Genomic DNA, 24,194 nt, shown 5'->3' on the forward strand with positions numbered 1-24,194 from the left:
ACTTGTATGCATATGTTTCTTGTGTTCCCATTTTATCTTTATTCATGCCTACAACCATGATTAAGATTAAGATTCACATTAATCCAGGACCTGATTTTCTGTTATCCCCAGGATCTTGCATCAATTTAACCTGAGTAGATCTAAACAAAGTTAGCACTGCTGGAGATGTAATACTAATAATGTTCAGCTGTTCCTTCTGAGAGTAATGGATTTATAGATTCAGTGGAAATGGGGCAGAAAGTGAATTAATCTTGAACAGCATAATTATTCTTAAGCAATTTGGATGGTTACAATTGTAATAACTTAGTAATTTCATAAAAAAACCACCTTTGTTCTGTTATGGGCAGCTTCAATTTAAACTTTTATTATTTTTTTGTTAATACTAATTGGCAATTCTAAAATTAAAAGTGCTATGCTGTTTTTCCACCCAAAAAGTACCATCAGTCAGAGGTATAATGTGTAGATACCAGCATGAACAAGAATGTTCTTTGCCAGATATTTTAAGTTCTGAATTATTTTACAGCTCTAGAAAACAGGATGATCTTCCAGTAACAGCAGTTGTTACAGAAAAACTTGCAGTTTATGTGTATTCAAGTATTAAAGCTACCTTTAGCTGTATCACTGAAATCACACAAATAGCTATTGTTTTGAATCAAAGGGTATACTAGAAAGAAAAAAAAAAGGAGGGGGGCTGTTATGCAAAAACACAAGGTGGAATTCATATGACATTCTTGCTTCATAAGTTCTAGTGAGGCAAATGGGGATGTGAAGTGGCATCACTCTGTGGATTTTGCTACAATTAAACAGTTTGTGATATACAGAACTACATAAATAAAACCATTTGGGCTCAAAGCAAAATACTGTAAGGAAACAAACCAACTGCTATCTTGGATTTAGTTTAATACCCATTACCATCCTTGTACTTTTTACACAAAACATGGAAGGAAAGGAACTATTGATTATTGGCTTATTTTATTATTGGCTTAGTCTTGGAAATGGAGTCTGTGCAAACATAACACTCTGCACAGGTGCTGTGGAGGGATACAATATACATATTATCGAAAGACTGAAATAGAAAGGATCATGCAGCAAGAGCAGAAATGTAGCAGCAGGGAGAAAGCAAGGTGACAGGAGAGATACCTTAAGGTAAGCCCTGCATGTCTTCTCTCGCTTTTGGAGCTTGTTAGTAAGTCAGGAAAAAAAAATCAGAGGTTAGACACAAAAAAGTGCAGTAGAAATGCTACTATTTAATGATTGTTGAACACTTAAGTGTAAACTTGAGAAATATTTTTTGCTGATATAATAATCATAGTGTGTTTAATTATTCTCAATGAATGTGCTCTTTTTGGGAAGCCTAATGAAGGGAGGGGATGTTTTAATAAATTATGGGTTAATCAACTACTTAGTATATTCAAATATTTCTAGGAAGGGATAGAGATCAAAATGATTATAGCAAAACAGGCATTTCTTCTTCACAACTTTCTCCCACCCAATATTGTAAAAGTAAAATGAATAAAATGCACAAAGGGGCAAGTTCTCTTCTTACACTTTAAAGTGAAGCAATTTGTTGCTTGTATCAATGTGATATAGCTTCAACATCCACACATCTCTCTAGATTTGTTACTAAATTCCTAAACATCCCTACTTCAGGTGCAAAACAAGCAGACGTTAGGCATTTCTGGAAATAAACAAATCACAAGACAAACATGTTTTAGAATACACCTGAGAAAACTGATTTGGTCTTTATCTACCTTGTTATAACTCCGCCCTGCAGAGTCCTTCTCATTGGGCTTCAAATCTTGCAGCTGAGCATCAAGGATGTCTACCAACTGTTCCATCAGTCTGACTGATGAACTCACATCACCAGCAAAGATTGGTCCTTTGGTGTGTTTAGCCAATTCATTGGCAAGGTTAGCAGCATTTTCTCCACTTCTGATCTGAAATGGCAATTGAAATTATAATAACAAGGTATCCATCCATCCATCCATCCATCCATCCATCCATCCATCCATCCATCCATCCAGACCAGGGCAAACTAACTTAAGCAATCAAACAGAAAACAGCCTACTACCTATAGATTCTTCCCATTAAGAGTTTGAGGTACCTCCTGTTTTTACTGGTTGCTTGTGAGCACAAAAAATAGTGTAATCAAACAAGGCAGCTGTTGTGGGTAGATACTGAAACTATTCAGCAAAGTTCAGGAAATATCTTTTAAACCCTTGGCAAATATTCTAACTCTCAGACGTGACCTAAATTATCACACTGTATGAAAATCAGTATTTGCTCCAAAAACATATATGTCATATTTCTATTTGAATGTCTAAAAAAGGTCCTTTTAACTAGATCAAATATTTCTGGTAGACACCTGAAGGTTTTGGTTAATTGTATATATTTTTATTTTTCTGAATTTTTATTCTATTGCAGGACCAGAATTTGAGGATCTGGGTGGGATATAAAAACTATGAAAAAGCTATGAAATAAATAAAATCAATAGTCCTTCAAATATACTCTCTTTCTGTGCTCTGCAGTCTAAAAGCACTCCCTACCATCACATAAACACAGACAAGAAAGCTATCCTAACTTCAAGTGAAGAAGAATGCCAAGGCAGAAGCAAGTAGTACCATTAATTTGAAGCTAGGTATGGCAGACTTCTGCGGGGAGAAATGCTTAATTGAGCAGTGAACAATCCCACAGCTATTGCCTCTTCTTCTTCTTATATACTTGACTGAAGGTAAGGATGACTGCCTTTGTATACAGGGAAGACATGAGAAAATCTTGGCATGCAGGCTGCAACTCTCCTTCCCACAAATCAGGTCCAGGTTAAGTGGCAAAATGTCAAAATTCAGTGGTATGGTTTTGGACTATGGAGATGGTTTATGGGGGTTTAAGGATGGGGACTGGAATGATTTTGCCTCACAGAGACTTCTTGTTCTCTTTCTTGCCCAGAACCCTAAAAGAGCAGAACACATTTTCCCCATCTCTTCTGGTATCATCATACATTACAAGATGGTCTCCCATAGCTTCTGGAACATTGCAAGGCTGAATTGCAGATCCTGAGACTTCAAGTATTGCCTATCCATAATGAAGGGCAACAGGAAAATGGCAGATTACAATATAATAATAAGTAAGGCACGTTTATCTTGATTCTTTTTCTAGGCATCTGAAGAACTTTCCTTTTTGTCTCTTCAGGTGCTCATGTCATGACAATTAAACCCATGGACAGTCCAACTAAATATGCCCTTTATACATCACCTATAAAAGCAAGAATAAGGGTGGGTAGACCTAATGCTATCAGATCTGGTTTGCAAAAGTTCAGACAATCACAACTTCATTCAGAAAGCCTGTTTCTTTCCATCTAGTGGCTGGTGGTATTTTTGCACCCCAGATCTGGTAACCCCAGTTAGGCTCCATAGTCTGTCCTAAGTATAATGCAATTCTCATTATTCCTATCACCTGTGATGAACAGCTGTGACTATAACTAAAAAATGCTCATAATAGAAATGCTATCATATTAATATATTATTCCAACCCACCTTCTGAGCCAGCTGATTTACCCAGTGTGAAGTACAGTTGCTAAGATCAGGACCCTTAGGGTTCCATGTTCCTGTGGAAACCATGCAGAGGTATGAAGCTGTTCCTATAAAAGATACCAAAAATGTGGTTATTTAGTTGTGAACTTTTTTTTCTGTTTTTCAATCTCCCATATATCTTCTTAAACCTGAAAAAATATTGAACTGAAGTTTAACTGGTGTTTATATATTAAACTTCTAATGATTAAAAAAAGCTAGTTGAGGATGAGGTAACAAAATACAGGATAATAATAGCAAACTAAAGCTGTGCTAATAATATCAGGGTAAAACGTCAGAGTTTCTGGTAAATCAACAAAGATGAATGTTTCCTGTCTTCTTCTTTGTCCTGGAACTGTCCAAAGTGGAGTTCATGGGAAAGATGGCAGTAAGCAAGTTTTGAAACTGACAGGACTTCAGCTAAAGCTGACAATTGGAAACATTAGAAAAAGGACTGTAATATTATTATGTTCCTAGGCTTCAATGCCCTCTACAGCTTAAAACCTGAAGGTGCCATATCCTCCTACGAAAGAAAGATCAAATGAAATATGGCTTGAGAGTAGTCAAGGAGCAAGGAAAAAGAGTTCTTGCTTTATCTGATCTGATTTGAAAATCTGGTTTTAAAGACTTACCACGAGTTCCTTTGGGGCAGGGACGTTCCACCATTATTCCTCTTTGAGTCTGAGGCCAACTAATCCCCCGGGCCACATCTGGCTCACAGAATCTCTCAGGCAAAGGGAAAAAGCTTGTAACAGGAGGAATTTTGGTTGTAGAAACTGCTGGTGGTGGCTTGGGGCCTCTACTATCTTCTTTTGTTCCCCCAGCCATAGTCGTGCTAACAGGAACTTTGTGTGGGGTAGTGCTTGTAGTTGATGCAGTTGTTTTGTATAGTTCTGTGGATGGAGTTATTGTCTCTGCTGTGGTAGGCACTGTAAAGGGAAAAGCAATGTTATATGGGGGAAGAACAAATAAGAATAGTTGTGAAAACACTCATCTGCAAACATTCTCCTTCTCCTTCAAAAAGGATTCCCAGATGATAAGTTGAAAATGTATAGTAACATATCTACTATCTCCTGAGTACAAATTGATAGATATATTTCTAAAGCCTGGGAGGCACTAGTAGCAAATTATCTATTCATAACAAATGCATTTAATAAAGGATGGTAGAATTATATTGATTGAAGAGATAAAATCAATGCCTGCATTGGAAAAAAAGGAAAAATAAACAAGCAAACCCAACAACAGAAAAGCAGGTTATAAATAACCAGGATGTTTAAAAACAAACGAAAAACAAAACATATCCCAAAAAAGAAAGCACCCAACTTCATATCACCCACTCTGCAACTTGAAGGAAGATAATTACTGTAACATCTTGCCACCCGGCAGACATTCTCGCTTGAGAGATTTCCAGCACACCTGATTAGATCTAAATTGGGGGGGGGGGGACCAGAATCTTGCATGCTTGTATTATCTCAGTGTTTCAGCATCTCAGTCCTTAAACAGCGCTTTCTACATCCCTTTCTAATAAAGCAAGAACTAATGTCTTGCTTTCTAATAAAGCAAGAAGTAATAAACCTCCCTTTCTAATAAAACAAGAACTACTTCAAGCCAAGGGCAACTATACTGCTGAATCATCTGTGTTCAGACAACTAGTTTTCAACAAGTTACTTCTCTTTTGACTTCTAGAAATGTTCATTTTATCAACATTAACATAAATAATCAGGGCAACCATTCCAAGTACAAAGCTATTTTCTACAGAATCCAAGCTATTTTGGATCTATGTAAATGATGTAAATACCTGCCAACACTTAAAAATTAAACAATGAGATATTATTATTATATTATTATTATTATTATTATTTACATGGTTAAGAGGTACTCCTATTAAATATTATACTGTGTGGGGAGTTTTACACCTCTTACACATTTCAAAAGTAAAGCCATGGAAGGGATGTGGGCCAGCTATATTTTCTAGATCTGAGCAACATTTCAGATATGAAGGCAAAAAGGTAGGGATGGAGGGTGCTGCTTGAAATATATCCTAATGAATTTGTGTCTTTGCTGCTAATTTAACAAATACCTTAAACTAAGGTTGATTCAGTATAACTCCCTAGACCTTACACCTAAATGCCTGAATATTTCTACTTCTTCATGCAGATCACCAAACAAGCAAACACAGAGCAGAGAGAAAGGGCAGCAAAACTCTCTCTCATTAAATCTGAAATTCTCTTTCCACCAAAAAAAAAAAAAAAAGTCTTTATCATTCTACTACAGTTTTTTTTCCAATTATGATAAGTTATATATGACATTTATAACAATTATAATGATGCACATAACAACTGGGGAATAAGTGCATCTTTAAAAGAAACATGAAAACTTCAAGGCTGCTCTTCTTCCAGAAAATGGCAATTCCCATAGGTTCAAAACTACAATGACATCATGTGTGTTGTGACATTACTTGCTCCCTTATGTCCCCTTCCATGGACACCCTTAACAATTCCTTATTTTTTAGAAAAATCATCATTTATCTAGAACAAAACCTCTTGACTTGTGCAAGTTTATCCTCTACTCTGCCTTCAAATTTAATCCAATTTTGTCAAACTGGGGGGGGGGGGCTAAAATAATTTATTGATTCCCAGTGGTAGTCAATGAGGACACAGACATTTCAATTTCTGAATAGCAATAGAGATTTAGAATCTAGTTCTAGTTGATTTATTTCCTGAATCAAGGTCTGTAGAGAAACACTGTAGTCAGTGCAAACTCTCCACGAAAAAATGGACAGGTTTGATAGACAGTTCACAATAACAACAAAATGAAGCATTGTCAGTCATTTTCAAGATTATCAGGAAAACAAATTCCCAGGTTAGATTTTTAAATTTAGCACACTATTTTCCAAATAGAAATAAATTTCACCAAAATGCCGTCTTGCATAATTGACTTAATCTATTTTATTAAGAGTTTAAGTTGGCAATGTAGTTCTCTTTTTCCTCAGTATTATTTACTCAGAATAGTTATTACATTTGATCTCTATATTCATTAAAGTAGCTTTGAATTATCACTAACTTTTAAATGAATAATTGGAAAACATATTCTCTTTAATAACATGAGCACTTCAAAGATCTAACTAATGAGTTAAATAATTTGTGGTAGGAGATCTAGAGTATCAGTTCAATTTAATATAGCACAATTAGATGCAGCTCGTATATTGCTAAAATAATATATTGCTATGCCTGGAATGTACCTGCTCTGTTGTGATACATTCCAGAAAATGTTGCTATGTTAAACTATTACACAGTATTTACATATATATTGACTTATTTTATAATTTGATATACTAATATGTTTATGGTTTACAGTGTAAGTTATAAAATAAAATAATAAATAGTATAATACCTATAGTTAAAAACAATGAAAATTAACAATTAACTAGAAAAAAAATAGAAAAAATTTGCTACTGCAATTTTTTTTTTAAAGGTTCAGATGCTAAATCCCAAAATGATTATTTCACTAGATATCAAGTGGAAAACAGGAACATGCCTGAAAAAAAAAAGTACTAGGCAATGTACTGTCTGAGGTGACTGATAGCAACATTTGTTAGATTGGTAATCCTGCCTTTCCATCTAGGAGGCTTACATGGGATCTTCTCTCTTCATTTTACCCCCATAACATCAATCCTCTCAAGATAGATTGCTGAAAGGGATTTGAACCCACTATTTGTCCAAAACCTTAAACATTACAACAAAATGGCTTTAAAAACACTGCTTGACTTTATAACCATGTAACCAGGATTTGAATGTGTGGCTTTAAAGATGGGGGGGGACAACCCCCCTGCCAGTAAGGTAGACTTCTTTGATATGCCTGTGGGAGCAATGGGCCCACCAGTTCCATTTTTAAAAGATGTGATGAAATATTTTAAAATAAATAAATACCTGGGAAGCCAGGTATTTAAAAATAAAACATAATATTTTCAGCAATGCCCCTGGGTCCCATATAATGATAGGCAACTGTAGCCCATTGTTTTATTCAAAACAGCGCACACCTTCCAGAAAGATCGACAAAGCGAATATGAGGTGGTAGACAGCATACTGGAAACAATCTTACCAGTTTGCATTCTGGTAAAAGAATGTTTTGTAACTGGCCACACTCGTGGTAGTAACCTTTTTGCGAGACTTCTCAGAACATGCTTTCAGAATTCTAAATGTGCCAAACAGCAGAGAAAACTTTGAGATCCCTGGTTTAGCAAGTTATCTTGATGGGAATGAAATCTTATCCTGTCCCATTACTGATCCCATTGGCTCCTCTGAATAAGATGTAAAAGGAAGAGAGAGGGGAATGTTTGTTGTATTAATGAGCGTCCACTCCCCAAATGATCTCACTCAACAGATATGTGTACGGTAGGCATTCTGCAGCTTTGCTTTTTGCACAGAGGCTTGGAAAACCTGAAAAGGAACCCATGAAACTGAAAGTTTCTCTCCCTTAAATCATTATCATTCAGTGTGGGAAGAGGGGTGAACCATGGGATTTCCTACATGAAACTAAGGATATCATCTGGTTTTCAGGAAAGGAGATCTGATTAGATCCATCATGGCTTATAAAAGATGATCAGAATTGTAAATAACAATTTCCTGGAAAGCTACAGAGAAGAAAAAGAAACAAGCAGCCAGTCATCAAAAGATATATCCAAATTTTAAAAAATGGCATTTTAATATACCTCCCCAAAAGATAGAATTAGCAAGTCCATCTGCACATCAGAGTATTAACCTGCCTCCAGCTATTGCGATATTCAAAGAATTATTAGCTGGTGGAGCAACACAACTCAGAACTTCGCTTCTGTTTTTTGTTTTTTTTAATACCTGTATCTCCACTGGTGTGCTCACCACTTTTCCAAACAAAGAAGAGACAGGTCCCTGCCTGGAGGAATTTACAAACTGTGACAAGGATTCACTCCCTACAATGTCAGGCCTTCTGGAAACAACTGGATTTGACACTTTTCAGGTTTAATTTTTTTTCTTTGACACTTATTTCCTAAAGGCTTATGCTTTTTTAAAAAAGGATTTAAACCTCTTCTACCCTTAGGCTATAACTTCTAAAAACATATATTCTTGAATGTAAATTGAATTTAACCACAAATGCAAACAAGGAGATAGGCAGACGTCTGTTTTTCAAAGAACCTGAAAAGAATGCTTCTTTCTTTCTTGTGGGGGTAGGGAGAAGGGGAAGAGAAAGAAAAAGATGAGGAGCTTCTAGTTCTGTGAAAATGCAGACAAGAATTTGCACCCCCCAAAAAATATTTTTTTCTGAATTCCTGTAATGGTGAAAGCTGAACGCATCCCACATTCTCTGCAAGCAAAGGAATGTTTAAGATAGCCTGAGTTGTTTGTGCGTTTCATTTGTTTCACTCCAAGTTTATTGAAGACATTATATAAATTATAAAATCATGCTTTTTTACTATGGTTGTAAATCTCCCCTGAAGTTCATAAGGTGCCTAGTATTACAAACATTCAGTGCCTGTTGAAGACCTCTGACCAGACTTCTGTAAGATTAATGCATGAATGGCTTCTACATATGCTTACGTCTTCCTACCTGTCTCCTTTACATTCTATATAGTTTTTATATAGAATAGAATGCACACATTTCTGTCTGTCTACCTAGCCATTTCCTTGTTTCTAACTGAGGACTCTCAAGAACTCTTTCTAAAAATCATGGTTTTCTGATTCTCATTTTCCATCCCCAACAAAAAAAACTTCTGGAGTGCCGCGTTTCATTGCTAGTCTGATAAGAGTGCTGCCTGTGCAATCTTGCTGAACTTTCTATTCAGCCTACCTGCTGAAAAAGAAAAAAGGAAAAAGACTTCTCAAACCTGTCTATCTTCTCTGTAAGCACTTGCCTGGCATCTTGTGAAATCTCTGTAATTTTCTTTTGATTACAATGCAGCCAGGCTTCCAATGCTTTCTCAATTAATGTTGTCAAAAGCATCACAAATGCTTGGGAAAGTGTCAAGAAGCCACTACTGATTCAGATCTTAGGGCACTATAGAAAGAATCTGGGGGAGGTTTTCCTTATTACTGATATTCTAGACACCATGTGTTTAATTAAGTCATTCTCCATGACAGAAATCTGTATCAACAATCGTGCAATTAATACTCTCACAGATCTCTTACTTCTGACAGCTTCTATCTCATTTAAGCTACCCTTGTGCCCTACAGCTTAACATCACTAAAAGGGATCACGATGACTCTTTTCTGAGTCCAGCTAGGAGGTTAGAATCACAAGAGCATATAATTTCATTCAGCACTTTATGTGCAGCTGTTCATTTGCAAAGACAGATACCATTGCCACCAGTGTGGCTATTAAAAATGAATTCCGAAATACATCTGCTTTGTCTGAAAAATGATCTGCACAATTTTAGTATTAGTGCTACCTATGCTGTGGAACTATTTAAAATTCCAAAACTAAAGCTAAGTGCTTAGAATGATAAATGGCACTGTGGAAAAATCAAATTCAGATTTTTGTTTACCAGAATGGAGGAGATCTACACTTCCTTCCCTAAAGGTGGCACCACAAGCATCCAAACAGATTTGGCAAAAACAGAAATTAAGGAAGGTTGCAGGAGAATATGTATTTGGCAGAAAATAATTAGCAATATCTACATTTTAAGATATCAATCAATTCAGCAACTCTGAGTATAACAGACACCCATTCTAGTTAAAAGTTGTTTTTTTGCATTTGGGATAACTGCACAGAAATTTTGTAACTGTTTCTCAGCTGCTTTGTAGCTATGTAGTATGTTGGAAAGAAGACCAAACCCATTTTGATTATAAGATTCCCATCTGCATGGTGTTGGCAGTGAATAATTGCACACAACAGCTCTGTTATTTAAGGAGGAAAAGAGAGAGAAGTTTCTCATGTTGAAACAAAAGACATATCTACAGCAATTCATGCAAATAGGTTGGGGAAAATTGCATCTTCTCAGACTGCTGATATTGTCTAAATGTTCTGCCATTTGTCTGGTTATATACCCTGGTTTCATGCGTCTGAAAGTGCCAGAAAGCACTTGAATGCATGAATATCAACAAGAGATCAATTCAGGGAGTTATTAAGAAAAAAAGGCCTCAGAGTCAAAGGGAATAAACCTAAACATACTTAGGACAGAAATAGGCCCTATAATACTGTGGGACTTCATTCATAGAAAATATGACAAGATAGTGCTAACCCGTTTTTTAATCTTGGATTTTGAAATACTGACAAGCATATCAAATAGCTGCCTATAAAGTCAGAAAATGGTTTTCCTGTTATATAACACAAATATAACAGTAAATTTTTAAAACGTATTCCACTAAATTAAAAAAATAATCAAATATAATTGTTTAATGGATTCTTCAGTTTTAGATGCAAAGGAAATTAGACCTTCTCAATTTGTTACTTTTTTAAAGAGGTGCTCAAATGCAGTATAGGTCAGCATATCAAAGCAAAACAACAGTAAAAATAGTAAACAGCAATAGCAGTTATAACAGTAGAAGTAGTAGTAAGATCTACAACTGCTCAGCTACTACTATTGCCACTCTAGAAATTAGAAAACTCAGGTTCAGATTCCTATTCTTTCATTTACTTCATTGAATAGCTTTAGGTCAACCTAGCCTATCTCACTAGGTTGAGCTCTTGAGATACAGTGGGAGAAGGAGACAATACCACATATGCAATTGTGAGCTATTGGAGGAAATGTGAAAAAGAAATGTAATAAAAGAAATTAAAACTAAATCACTCCTAATTTAGTTTAGGAGTGTGCCTTATTGCCTGGGTCAAGGGCTGCACTAGTCCTCTGAGTGTTATGTGAGATACTGAACTTCAAAATGACTTAGAAATACCTTAGACCCGAAAAGAATTAGTTTGGCAACAACGCCTCATATTCCATGAAGTTAATTTTGCATGGGGCCTGGAAGAATGATTAAGCTGTGGTCTTAATGCTGCAGGAATAAAAACTAAGCATTTTATGGAACCAGTCTATAAATAATTTCTGGCACTGCTACAGATATTACAGTATAATATAGAGGAGTAACATGAGGAATATCTCTTCTTGTACCTTAGGGGGGGAAATTGACATGGATGAGGTTAAGTATGATATTTAGCTATGGGGGGCTAAGGTAGAGTGGGAGAGATAAATAATTCTATTTAGTAAAAAGAGGGCAAATACAGTATTTGAAATATTTTGAAGAAGGAAGCTATGGTACAGACAGGTACTGACAGGCTACAAGATGAAAGACAGGGCTGGTTGAGTCTGTGAACATATCATTACTGCACTCATCACAAGTAGAGTGGGAAAGATTGTTGAATTCTTCATAATGGTCCAAATTAGACATTCCAGAAGGACAGGCCATGGCTTCTGCTATGGAGACTCTGACCCTGTGACATCATTAGGAGTCTGATATTAGGACAATTTCCTTTCTAAAAGCAGAAAAGTGCAGAAACACTAGCTTATATCTGCTTTAACTCTGAGCAGTATGCATAAACTTTAATCATTATTTAAAAAAAATTTTTTTTTTGACTGATTTTCTTTGTCCCTGAATGTCCATTTTTGAAAACTGATATCAAAGAATGAGCTGTATTTGTTTACTTCATTGGATCAGACCCAGATTTAGTCATATTTAGAACAGACTCACTAAAATCAATTTGTCTTACTAACTTTAATGGATTTAATGAAACTAATACTAATTTTGGGTCCAATCCAGTATTTTTTAAATAAACCTTCTGCAACATTTTCAAGATCATTTGGATTGAGAAGAGTAATTAACTATTTATATACTTTATGCTTTTAAAAATAAGTATAAATTGTAATTCTTTTCTGCTTACCCACATCAAGTGGCTGCTGCATGTTTATTGTGAACATATAACAGATTATTCCTACATACAGGACAATGAAATAAAGCATGGGATTATTTAAACCCCTCACTTGAAAAATATGCTTGCATGAGTATTTCCTTATTGTTATTTTATTATATTCATTGTTTTTAGAAATTCTAGATTATAGTAAACCCTCAACACTTGGTTTAACAGATGTTGGATTTAAGGCATAAAATCTGTTGGATCCAAGTTTGTCTAAATTTGTCAAAGGAATGGATGCTGCTCCAGTCACCGGACAAAATCCACTGCTTGGTGAATCAGTCCAGACAATTTTTGCTGCTTTCCTTCAAAATGTGTGTTCATTGTTTTCAGCAGAATAGGTTTTTCTGTATGAGTGTGTTTTGGGGTTTAAACAGTATCAAGTTTAAAGTTAGTCATTTAAATAGAAAATTTATTATAATCCATTTAAGAAATTAGCATGAGAAGTAATCTAAATGAAATGTTTTAAACATGTACTGGTAAAATAGAAAATATTCCACTTTCCCTTTTTTATATATAACAGTTTTACTTCTCTGCCTTAAAAAAGCTTCGAAGAGTAGCCTTTAAACATTCTCCTGTATGTTTAAATAAATAGTGGTACAAGAGATTACTTTTCAAATTCTTAGAACCTCTACTAAAATTAAGCTAAAGGCTATACCAATTACTCTCTTTTTTCCCCCCCCAACTGATGACATTGATCTTACTACTCAGGATGAGCTGTTATCTATTCAGAAATGAAGATACATATTAGTAGCATTTTCATATGTATATAGTACTTCTACAACTTTAGTATATAGCCATATCTTACTTTATAGTACGTCTGACCATATAGTTCTTTTACATTTATACCATGCAATCAGTTCTACATAACAGAAATGATAAAATCAAAGTCCATCAACAGCTGAAGAGGAATGTCTAATAAGATATAGAATAAAACAACAACAACAACAAAAACAGCAACGTCCACAAACGTCTCTCTGTGCATAACATATATTCTAAGCTGAGTAGGTTTCAGCAGACTGTAACAAAATATTTTTCCTGCATTCCCTTGCCAATTTTTTTTTATCTAATACAACATTCTTAGTATTTAATATCTATATGTGAACCACAGTATATTGGAGACATTTCTTCAGTGATGAAACTTCCTAAATGTCTGCTCACTGGCAGTTTATATAATGATACTATCTTTTAGGTTCCTATACTTATTCTATTCTGAATTTGCCACATAATTGGAAATCTGAGTACGCAATAACTTGCTAGAAAAATATTAAATAACATTCCTTGGAGCTCAAATGGAAACTGAAATGAAAAACTTCACAATATCCATGCCAAAGGAAAAAAGCAACAAAAAACCCAGTCTCTACAAGATGATTTTCAATCATATATTGTTCTCGTGCTAGCACAAAATAATTAACATGGTTTCTATATATTTCATTCTGAAGTGAGAGAAAAACACCAATGCTAACATATTTCTCATTACAAATAGATGGAGTATCAGGAATAGAGTTTTCTGTATTGAGGTAACGCTTGTCCTTATTTTGCTCTAGCATAGGTAAAATTTAAATCAAAATTCTCCTTTTGTTTGTTTTGTTTTTGCAGAGCAGGACACTCATTGCTAATTCTAAATACCCCAGAATCTCATTTCAGTAAGCAGGTACTTTAAATAATTAAAAGGGAATTCCTACCTTGGGCAGGATCAGGTGGACCAAACTCCAGAGAATATCGTAGGATGAAATTGTTGTTCCATACATACAGCTGATTGTCTCTTGGATTGTAATCCACAGCAGCAATATAATGATACATGTTGGGAAAAGGAATGTCTACATATTCTCCTCTGCTTAACCTGGTGTTGTAAATATAATCAATTGAGTTTTTACCAGTTTCGCTTTCATTGTCTTGGTAAACTGATCGCACAACGTAAAGCACCCCACATATCATAAAAGCATTAGAGGCTGCCCGTTTGTCATATGTTGTTTCCCATGTTGCTTCAAAACGCAGAGTATATGGATTGAGTTGGCTAATAACTATCATTCCATTGTTTTGTTCTGTAGCATAAATTACCCACAAGCCATTTTCATCCACTGCCAGATCAATATCAGTCTTTCCCCCCCATCTGTAAGGGGACGTGTCATGGTAGTTGGCAGAATTTATAATAGCCTCTCCACTCTTAATTCTAGTTCTTAAGTCAAATTTCACAATGTTTCTGGTTCTTTCCTTATTAAAAAAGACCGCACCATCATACACCACAAATCCAGTACCATCCACTCGATTTGGAAGCTTATATGTTGTCTGTTGGCGTCCATTTTGGAAGTCCTCTAAAGATGCATATTCTATCAAAGTATCAGTGCGGTATGGAGTCCATGGCATGAAGTATATTTTATCTGCAGCCTGAAGAGGATCTTTGCACCAAGCACCTGCCTTTTGCTCAGCTTCATATAAATTTGGGGAATCCACCACAGCTTTCAACGTCCCAGGGCAAACAAAAACTGGCAGTCACAGAGAGAAGCAAGACAAGATGGATTAAAAAATAAATAAAATTCACAAAATCAATAAAGTCTAGGCAAACACTCTATGTCTGTATGACTTTAAAGAAAAAAAAGATCCTTTAACTAATAACAATGCCTATAGTTCATATGTAATTAATGCATGTATTATACTTTGTCATGGTTCTTAAAGTTACAATAGTAACCACTATGTGCAGTCTTTTCTCTAACAACAAACCAAGGTTCTATGACATATTACTAAATCTGGAAAAATAGAACTACCCTTGCATAACAGCATTTACACTCCAGACCTTTTAACTGATGTGCAGCAGTTCAACTGATTGGTGATTTCTTTAACTCTTAAATTTTCAAGAAACATTAAGAAACCCTCAGACTGAAAATAAAGCTGCTTTGACATACAAGGGGGAAAAATTAAAATTAAAACATCATATCCATAGACCTTCATCAAGAGCAACAAAAATAAAGAGCAACCAAAGCAATGGATGGAACAGACCAGGAACCCTGTAATTATGGCATGCTATGGAGAGGGTTCTGGAAGCCAAGCAAGATGACATTTTTATTAACAAGTAGTAGTCATGGGTGAGAGAAAGACAGGGAAAGAGAAAGAAAGGGAGGAAGAAAGCAACGGGAGTCTTCATCCCAGAGCAGGTGCATCAGACACTAAATCCCACCACCTGCTTTTAAATAGCAGAGTCAGTTTAGCAGCCAAGTCAGTTTATTGCAAAGTTGCAAAATCAACTTCTTTAGGAGGGATACTTATGAGATCCTGCTGATTATTATAATTTCAGAGTGTTGTGGGGAGGGGTAAGGGGAGGAGGTTAACATCCATAAGGCACATAACAAGGAGCTGAGGGGTTTGGACTATATACGTTATTTACCTTTTTGCTCCACTTCTATTTCAAGCATCGGAAGAAAAATGAAAAAAAAAGTGCAAGGAAAAAAAAAAGAAGATTAACACAAATTGACTATTAGGCGAAGATTAAATTAGTTAACAGATGTTAAACACAGGGAGAATAAGAACTGCACAACATTGGATAGAGAGAAACAGACAACAGGAAAACCTAGCTGGAGAAAGATTCTACAGTTACATAAGTGAACATGGATCAATCATTTTAGTAGGTTAAAGAGGCAGTACAGAAAATGCTGGGATGTAGTTTCACTTAGTCAACCTGAATAAATAATGAAAGACTTGACTAATGCATGATATACATAGCCTTCTGTTACCCAAGCAGCCTTAACAAGTCCATGTAAAAAGGCTTTCTATTAATATGCTATTATCATATATGTGTTTTATATAATTATATAACACATTTTAGTATAAAGAAACCTCTTTGGTTAAAGGAAAGGATAAATGGATTTGCATAGGTGGGTACCTCTTGGGGGCCCAATCCTATTCTTCTGCAGGACAGAAGTGTCACTGAAATTGGAGGAGGTACTAGTAAAATTAGATTAGCCTTTACATTTTAAATATTTAATTCTGGCTAGCCTCTTGCAAAGCTTCTTTGAAACTGCAAAACCCAAATCTTGAACCAGAAGTAAACCCAATATATTTGGGCATTTTAAGAGTTTTCAACTGGTTTGTTTTTTTATGTAAATCACCAGTTCATATTGAGTTTAATTTCCTACTTTTCCAAATACAAATCTGTTTAATTATTTAAAAAAAAAATCTCTTGTGGTCCTTAGCTTCTCTGGACCTTTCAGTTAAGGAGGAACTGGACAAAAATTCCAAATAAAATTGGGCATGCATACAAGTAATTACAACATAGAAGAATATTTCTTAAGAATAAATACAGTGGATTGAGCTATGGAATAGAGCTACTGGGGTGGGGAGTGGAACACAATTGGCTGGGATTTTATACAGCACCCTAACCCAAGATTAAACAAACTACGTAAGAGCTTAACATGATGTGTGCATCCACCCAATATATCATTAGTGTTAAAAGTCTATGCCTTTCAGAATTAATGAATTTATAGGAGCTTTGAGTTTTTCTTTAAATCAAAGATTTCCCAATTGTAGAATTTTCAGAAAAGAAAAGAATGGAAAAGAAAAGCCTATAAAATTGAATGAAACCACTTATTTTGGCTATACATTTTTGTATAGCAGATCATTCCAGCCTGTAATATGTATAGCTACTGATTGTATCTGAAAGCCAATTCAAAAATGACAGTAGACTCCAGCAGTTCAGCCTAAAATAATACAAATGAAGAACAAAGAGTGCAGAGAAAGCAGATAATTTGAACATCTAGATGGCATTGTGCAAAACATGTTTTCATATTACAAGTATTGAAAGTGAAGTTGAACCATACAAAGGTAGAGACATAGTCTTTCACACTCGTGTTATAATTCAGAACTATGAACTTTCCTTACTTTGCTTTAAAATACAGCTGTCTTCTCTGAGTTCATATAGGCTTGTTCAATTTTAGACAAGTCTTTAGGTAGGATGACCTTTCCCACTCTGCCAAGTGGGAGATAAGATTACCAATTTTATTATTTGAACTCTCTCTTTTTGGCTATTACTATTATAGAAAACCATCTTCAGAGAGATAATGTCTTTTCTCATTCAGAAAATCCTGGCTATATACCTCAAGACAGAATATATGTACTTTTTGCTCCACTAGATCAAAGTGAGTGGGTGTGTTCCTCTTGACAAACCCCACAAGTAAGAGTAGAACTTCTTGGAAAGGATAGAACTATACTCTTTTCCCTCATGGAACATACTTTCCCCTCTCATCATGATACCTTCTTCTTCAAGTTAGCTGTATTGCTGGTTGAAAGTACTAGGGTTAAAGGAATAGAGGTTCAAGAGGGCAGGGGAGCAAAAAGGGTAATTTGTTTAGGAGAATGGATAGATTACTACCAGCTATTCCATAGCCGAGAAACATGATACAATGAAAATCTCTCTGCCCGCATCCCACATACATATGCAGAATCACAAACTCAATAACAGATACCTGTGCAGGTGACTTTTATGCATTAAAAGTGGAATAAACTCACTACCTTGACTCCATCAGATCCTACAACTCTTAGTTCACCTCATCATTTAATTTGCTACAGTGGTTTAATGTAGATTATACAACTTACCCTGGTTTCATTTCCCACTGCTTAGAAATGGGAATGTTGAGATTTCTCAGAAATAATAAATGTTTAGAAATAATAAATGTTTTCACTAAAGCAGCTAAATGGAGACATCTGCTCCAACGATACTTTATCCCACTTACTAGAGACTCAGACTCAGGGTGGTTTATTCAAACATAAAACCAATATTAGAAACATTTTAAAGATCAACGGTAGAAACATTTTTGGTTGAAATGTTCCTCGCATATATAAAATGGTTTGTATAATTGAAGAGGTGAGAAGGAGAAGGAAAAGAAGAAGAAAGGCAAGACTTTTTATTGAGCAGAAAAAGTAATCAATATCCCAGAGGGGGGAAAAAAAAAAAGGTAAGGTCCACATTAAAATCTGGCCAATTTTGACTTTCACAACTGCAATTTCTTCTTACTGAGAGAATTGTTCCTGGAGTTTAAAAATATGTTTAAATAATGTTTGTGCATTATTCCACATGACTATTATGCAATTATCTATTTCTCTGTCCCTCCCCTTATTAGCAAAGTTATACAATTGCATGATCTCATCTTGGTACTTTATGCTGTTGAATTGGACTCTGGAGAGACAGAATGACTTTTCAGGCCTGAATTAAATCTTCTGTCTAAAAGGAATAAGTATAACACTCTAGAAGGAAGAAGCAAAGTACAATAGTCAATAACGAGAAACAAAAGTCAGACTTATATTTACATTTAGGCAACTTAAGATATTCTGCATCAAATTATCCCAAAATCAGGAAAAGGAGTTATCATTTATCATAATTTATTCAAGGCAGGGATATATGAAGATAACACAGTCAGTACAACTATGTGCTTTCCATAAAGCTCCCTCCCCTGTAGGACTTTTCCATTTGTTTAAATAAATGCTGATTTGTGTCCACATACACTTGCATCCATAGCTCTTTCCCTATTGAAACTAATGGGGAAGGCTACATATATATCAGAGTACATGCAAGACTTGGAGTGAAATATATAAGCAACTTGCTGCAAAATAACTACTAGCTATAAAATTGCTTTATTTACTTTTTCTTTGGTTGAAAATCATTTACCTTGAAAAATGCTGGTCATGGCATTCTTAATGCAGCATGCCTCAATGCCATGGAAATTTATTACATATTTCATACCAAATTTACTTTAAACATGTTGGCATTATCCAAAAAACATTTCCATGACAGTAATTATTTGGAACCATCACATTTCTTTTTAATACCATAGTCTACCACATGAATCTCATGCACTGTATTCCGTCATTAACTGTAAAATGTACAGTTTAATTACTTCTATTAATTCTAACGATTCTCAGATGCAGCTTCATCTGGACAGTGTCCATTTTTACTAGATTTGAACAATCTAGGTCAATTTAATATCCCAGGGAATAGAATATAATCAAGTACAGGTAATCCCCAGTTTAAGAACAAGTTCTGTTCCCAAGGTTTGGCCTTAAGTCCAATTTTTATGTAAGCTAGAACAGTATTATTGCATAACACTGCATAAGTAGTATTGTGTAATTAACTCAAACCATTGTGTATTTAATTTTGTTACAATAGGTTCCGTTCTTAACTATGGGTCATCTGTAAACCAGGTGTTTTTAACCCGGGGACTACCTGTAAATAGAACAAAAAATTAAAAAGAGGTTTGTAATTCATCACTTCCTGATGTTTCTGGATGTGAGCATATTCCACATTAAAAGAAATAACACTGTACCTGTTCAGAATAGCAGAACAATGGCATAAAGACAACAAACAAACAAATATTAGTGTCATGTACACAGTGGGCACATTGAGTACAGCTGTACATTTTTGAGGACAGCCTGGTAAAATAATAAAACTGCAAGGTCCAATAGTACAGCTAGAAAATAAAATACCTATGAGTATTTTCCACAGAATTCCTGGGTCCAAGCAAGGCTTAAAATAAAACACCATGCACAGATGTATGAAGTGGTGTCTCTGATGTGCTTATTAATCCTAAAAGGACTGACTTAGGTTATTTGGAGTATCAACATATTCTTCACAATTCAGAGAAATGTCAAGTGGACTGCTCTCCATTCCTCTGTAATTTAATCAATAACACTCTTATTCAAGGATGAAGCAATGCATTTTAGGCTTATTCTAGAATTCTGATATTAACAGCATTTCATCTGAAGGAATCTCTCTTGGAAATGTGGAGTTTTTGGGGGTGGGGAAGATGAATTGTTGGCAGGAGAAAGTATTTTTGAAAACAAAAGAAGAAAATTCTCATTAAATATATTTTAGATGGCTGTTTAAAATTGGGAAGCAGAACAAAACACACACTATATCTAATACAAGCCTAATCACATGAAGAAAGCAACAAACAACAGAAGAGGTTTTTATCCTATTTGTTATATATAGTCTCCAAATAATTTACCACATAAACTGATGAATAAATGGAGTTCATTTAATGAATAGATAAATGGATAGATTGAGGTCAACTGAGACAATATACTGACATCTGAACAATAACAGAAGTGTATGAACACTGGAATGTATTATTCCTGTACTAAACATCTGGCTTGCCACAGGGCCTTCTATTCCTCTATGGGGTTAGAATAAGTTTGCCAGTACTTTAATTTTGAGTAGTGATTTTTAAAATAAGGGTCACAAATGAGTGCTGTGCAGTGTGCTATCCTGCTGTTCTGTGAAGGAAATCCCAAAGTGAGCAGAGGAAACTAAGCAAATGCAGTTATGGCAGGATATGGACTTAGAAAATACATGTCTCTAAGTAGGTCCTCTTTTATTAAGGAAGCTTTATTCCATTATCTAGGAATAAACTCCATTGTATTCAAGTACTGTACTGGTTTATTGTTACACATTTGATAAACTTTTCAGAAAATACTCTGTGCCAGGATTTTTCAAAATCTATTCCATGGAAGCCTAGAGTCTTCTGAGAACTTTATGGGTTCTGACGAAACTAAGGGGGGAAAACATTCACTGGAACTCAGCCCATTTTTATCACTAGAGCTTTGTATCTTGATCATGGGTTCCAATTTTTTTTTTTAACCAGTGGTTTCCATAGCTTGAAAAGGTTTCAAAACCCCTACTTTACTCCATGCATGTCACAAAACTGATAACTGGAAAGCTGGGTTAGCAGGGCCAATGGCTGCCATAGATAATTCTTCTTCTCCTCTTTCTTCTGCATGCAATAATATATGCCTAGAGGAAGTCTCCAGAAATAAAGTAACAAATTAAAAGTGCCATATTTTCCTAAAGCTCTACATATTTTTGGGGTCCAATGGAGCTTCCAACTGAATGTAGACCAGTAACTATATGGTTGGTTACTGTTTTTTCTCATATATTCCAGTGTTACCATTCGGCAACCCTGATGTTTTCATAATTTAGTTCATTCTTAAAAAACGTTGGTTCTTGGATTACTGATCATTTAAGCAATGATTTTGTTAAACGGCACTGCAAGGAAGTAGGAGACCCAGACCTACTCATCTCTCTTGGATCTCTTTGCTGTGACAGAAAATGAAATGTTGCATGTACAAAATGCTAGAGTACCATCTTAGCATGAAAGAGTCATCCATTAATGGCCAAGTGGGGTCAACAATACAAAATTAAGACTGCAGTGAGAAACTGCAGTCACCCCTCTATGTTCTAATAAAATATAACTGACAGTGCTTTATACTGTAGCTGTATTGCTAGTAAATTAGCTCAGAAGGCAATGTGCACTGCCTGATAAGGATTATTTCCTTTGTCCATAGCCTTGAACCTGAAACATACGATGGACTTAAGTGCATTAACTATGAGACACCATGCAGTACAGTGCTTTACTGCAAATAAACAGGATGCACAATGGTATGTGCAATAGGCACAGTTTTATAACAATAGTAACATGAATTTTGGATATCCCAGATACTGGTGGTTGCTGTGAATGATCACTGCAAAGCCTTCAACACCTTCAAAATGTGTACAAAAAGGTTTACAATCCCATTGCAAACAGAATGTAAAAAGAAAAAGAAGTTGGGCATTGCAGAAAGAAGAAAGTTGAAATTTGAAAGTAGGTTGGTACGGAAAAGAATGGAGATTCAAAAAAGCAAATAAAGCTTCTAGGAACATTCTGAATATGTATCAGAAATATGGATACATTCATATGACAGATATGTACCTTATTTTGGCATTACTACATATTATTATGTATATGCATGATATAATAAGTATTTTGTAATGGCGCAAGTGATAATACAGAAAAAGAACAGCCATATTACTCATAGCTTTAACTTTTGCTTGAATAAATCTCTCCACCCACTATAAATAGCAGGCAAGGGAGTAAGGCAGTATAACTTACAGTCACTATGGGGACAGAGTGGGGGTTTTGAATTAGAGATACATTCAGTAGAAAGAAAGAAAGATCCTACTGGCTGCAGCATAAAGGGCAGTGATACCAAAATTAGGTACTCAACATGAGCAGCACTGTGTATATTTTGGCTGCAATTAAGAGTTATTAACATTAACATTGCTCCATTGGCCACACTAGTTTTTAAATCTGCAAGTTGAAATCAGCTGGTGCTTGATCAGTCATGAGAAAGGCTGCAGTTCTGCACCTGATTATGCATGCTATTCAGTTATATAATTATTTTCAGTTCAGCATATGCTACAAACATATTTTTATGCTTTAAATACAGTATAAATTACAAAGAAGCATCATCATGCTATCCTGAGATTTTAAAAAATAACATGTAATAAAAATGTAAATATTCACCCAATATCAATTTCTAATATATTTATTCAAAATTAAACTCTGTATTTGGTCCATCAATTAGAAAAAAAGTCTTATCCATATTATTCCTGCATAGAAAAACTTAGAAAATATGTAATAAATGAGCACTAAACAGTATTTTGCAATGCCATGCAGAGTATCCTTCAGTTAACTGCAAAAGAAATCAATTTTTTGTAGACAGAAAAAAAAAATTGACTGGCAGGAATGCATCCACATTTGTGCCCTAAAACAGCCCAGCAAATGATCTGAAAATAACATTTACATATATTTAAACACTGCCTCCTGCTACAGGAAATGATTCCAAGAAATATAAGAACTGTGGCATTTGAATGGTGTCATAGCCTCTTTCTGGTAATTAAAATAGTAATTTCAAGGTAAAATTATTTTTTTCTTAATAGGGAAAATGCATTACTCCCAATGTGCCACAAGAAAAATGATATAATGAGCCACCAGTGATGAGACAATGGAAAACAGATACTAAAATTCAGCATATGCAGTAGGTGTCAAATCTACTGATGGTACAGAAAAATAAAACCACAAGCATCTGTTTTGCAATGACACAATGGTAGAAATACACAGCAAGAATGGAAAGAAATTATGAACTGTGTTTGGCCTTTAACTGCTTCTCAGTAAAGTTCATATAAGAATTCAATACTAAATATTGCCAGTGCAAATTATATCATAGTCTTTTTTAATGAAGTAATTAAGAAAAAAATAATCTAAATATGAAGTCTAGATATTATTTGGTTGTTAACATGGTTCATTCCTTGTTTTTAACACATGAACAGCACTGATCCAAAATTGTCTCATTTTATGGAATATGTACCTCCCTTTCACTATAAAAAAGCTTAAGGTTGTGAATATTAAAATCATTAAATGAGACATGAGCAACAAATGGATGCACAATTAATGCACCACTGAATTTTATAGTTGTAGGAAATGTGTCTTCTAATGGAAAAATATGACACTAAGTTGAATGTACTTTTAACGATGGAATTCTAAAAAAGAAAAGTGAAACTTTTCAGAAAGTGGATGAACCAAGCAATGCAAGATTTGCGGACAGCATCTGATCAGCCAAAGAACTTGCACTTTGCTGCTGAATGGTGACTAATCCATAAATTGGATGTTGTTATCGGAGGAGGACTGGAGACACCTCTGTAAAAGGATTAGATATAGAGAGATACAGTTGTACACAAACATTTAGGCACCCCTAAATTGTACATTTCAATGAATCCCTAAATAAATGGAAGTTTCACAGCCCCAACATGGTACATTAATAATGAATCTTTCTGCAAATTTGAATGCATACTATTAATGTGTAGTAATTTACGGATTCAGAATTAGAAAATAGTTAAGTATGGCAGGTGCAAAGATTTTGGACACCCTTTCAGTCGGTATTTTGCAATAT

At 35.0% G+C, this 24,194-nt stretch overlaps 1 protein-coding gene across 6 annotated transcripts in view; it reads right to left on the reverse strand.

The window, feature by feature from the left end:
• Positions 1 to 24,194, reverse strand: part of ADGRL2 (adhesion G protein-coupled receptor L2) — a 206,916-nt gene that overhangs the window by 41,712 nt on the left and 141,010 nt on the right. For all 6 annotated transcript variants that reach the window (XR_015798463.1, XM_088153880.1, XM_088153882.1 and 3 more), the window contains exons 5-8: positions 14,129 to 14,929; positions 4,199 to 4,495; positions 3,534 to 3,637; positions 1,752 to 1,937 (exon numbers count right to left, since the gene is read on the reverse strand). Coding sequence is in view for 5 of the 6 variants with exons in the window: in XM_088153880.1 (XP_088010006.1) it covers positions 1,752 to 1,937; positions 3,534 to 3,637; positions 4,199 to 4,495; positions 14,129 to 14,929 (1,388 nt within the window). In the remaining variant the exon portion in view is untranslated. The remainder of the gene's footprint in view (positions 1 to 1,751; positions 1,938 to 3,533; positions 3,638 to 4,198; positions 4,496 to 14,128; positions 14,930 to 24,194) is intronic.

This window comes from Python bivittatus, unplaced genomic scaffold, assembly GCF_059951505.1.
Source record: "Python bivittatus isolate LINGU-HERP-01145 unplaced genomic scaffold, Pbiv_v1 ctg000700_np1212, whole genome shotgun sequence".
Taxonomy (NCBI): domain Eukaryota; kingdom Metazoa; phylum Chordata; class Lepidosauria; order Squamata; family Pythonidae; genus Python; species Python bivittatus.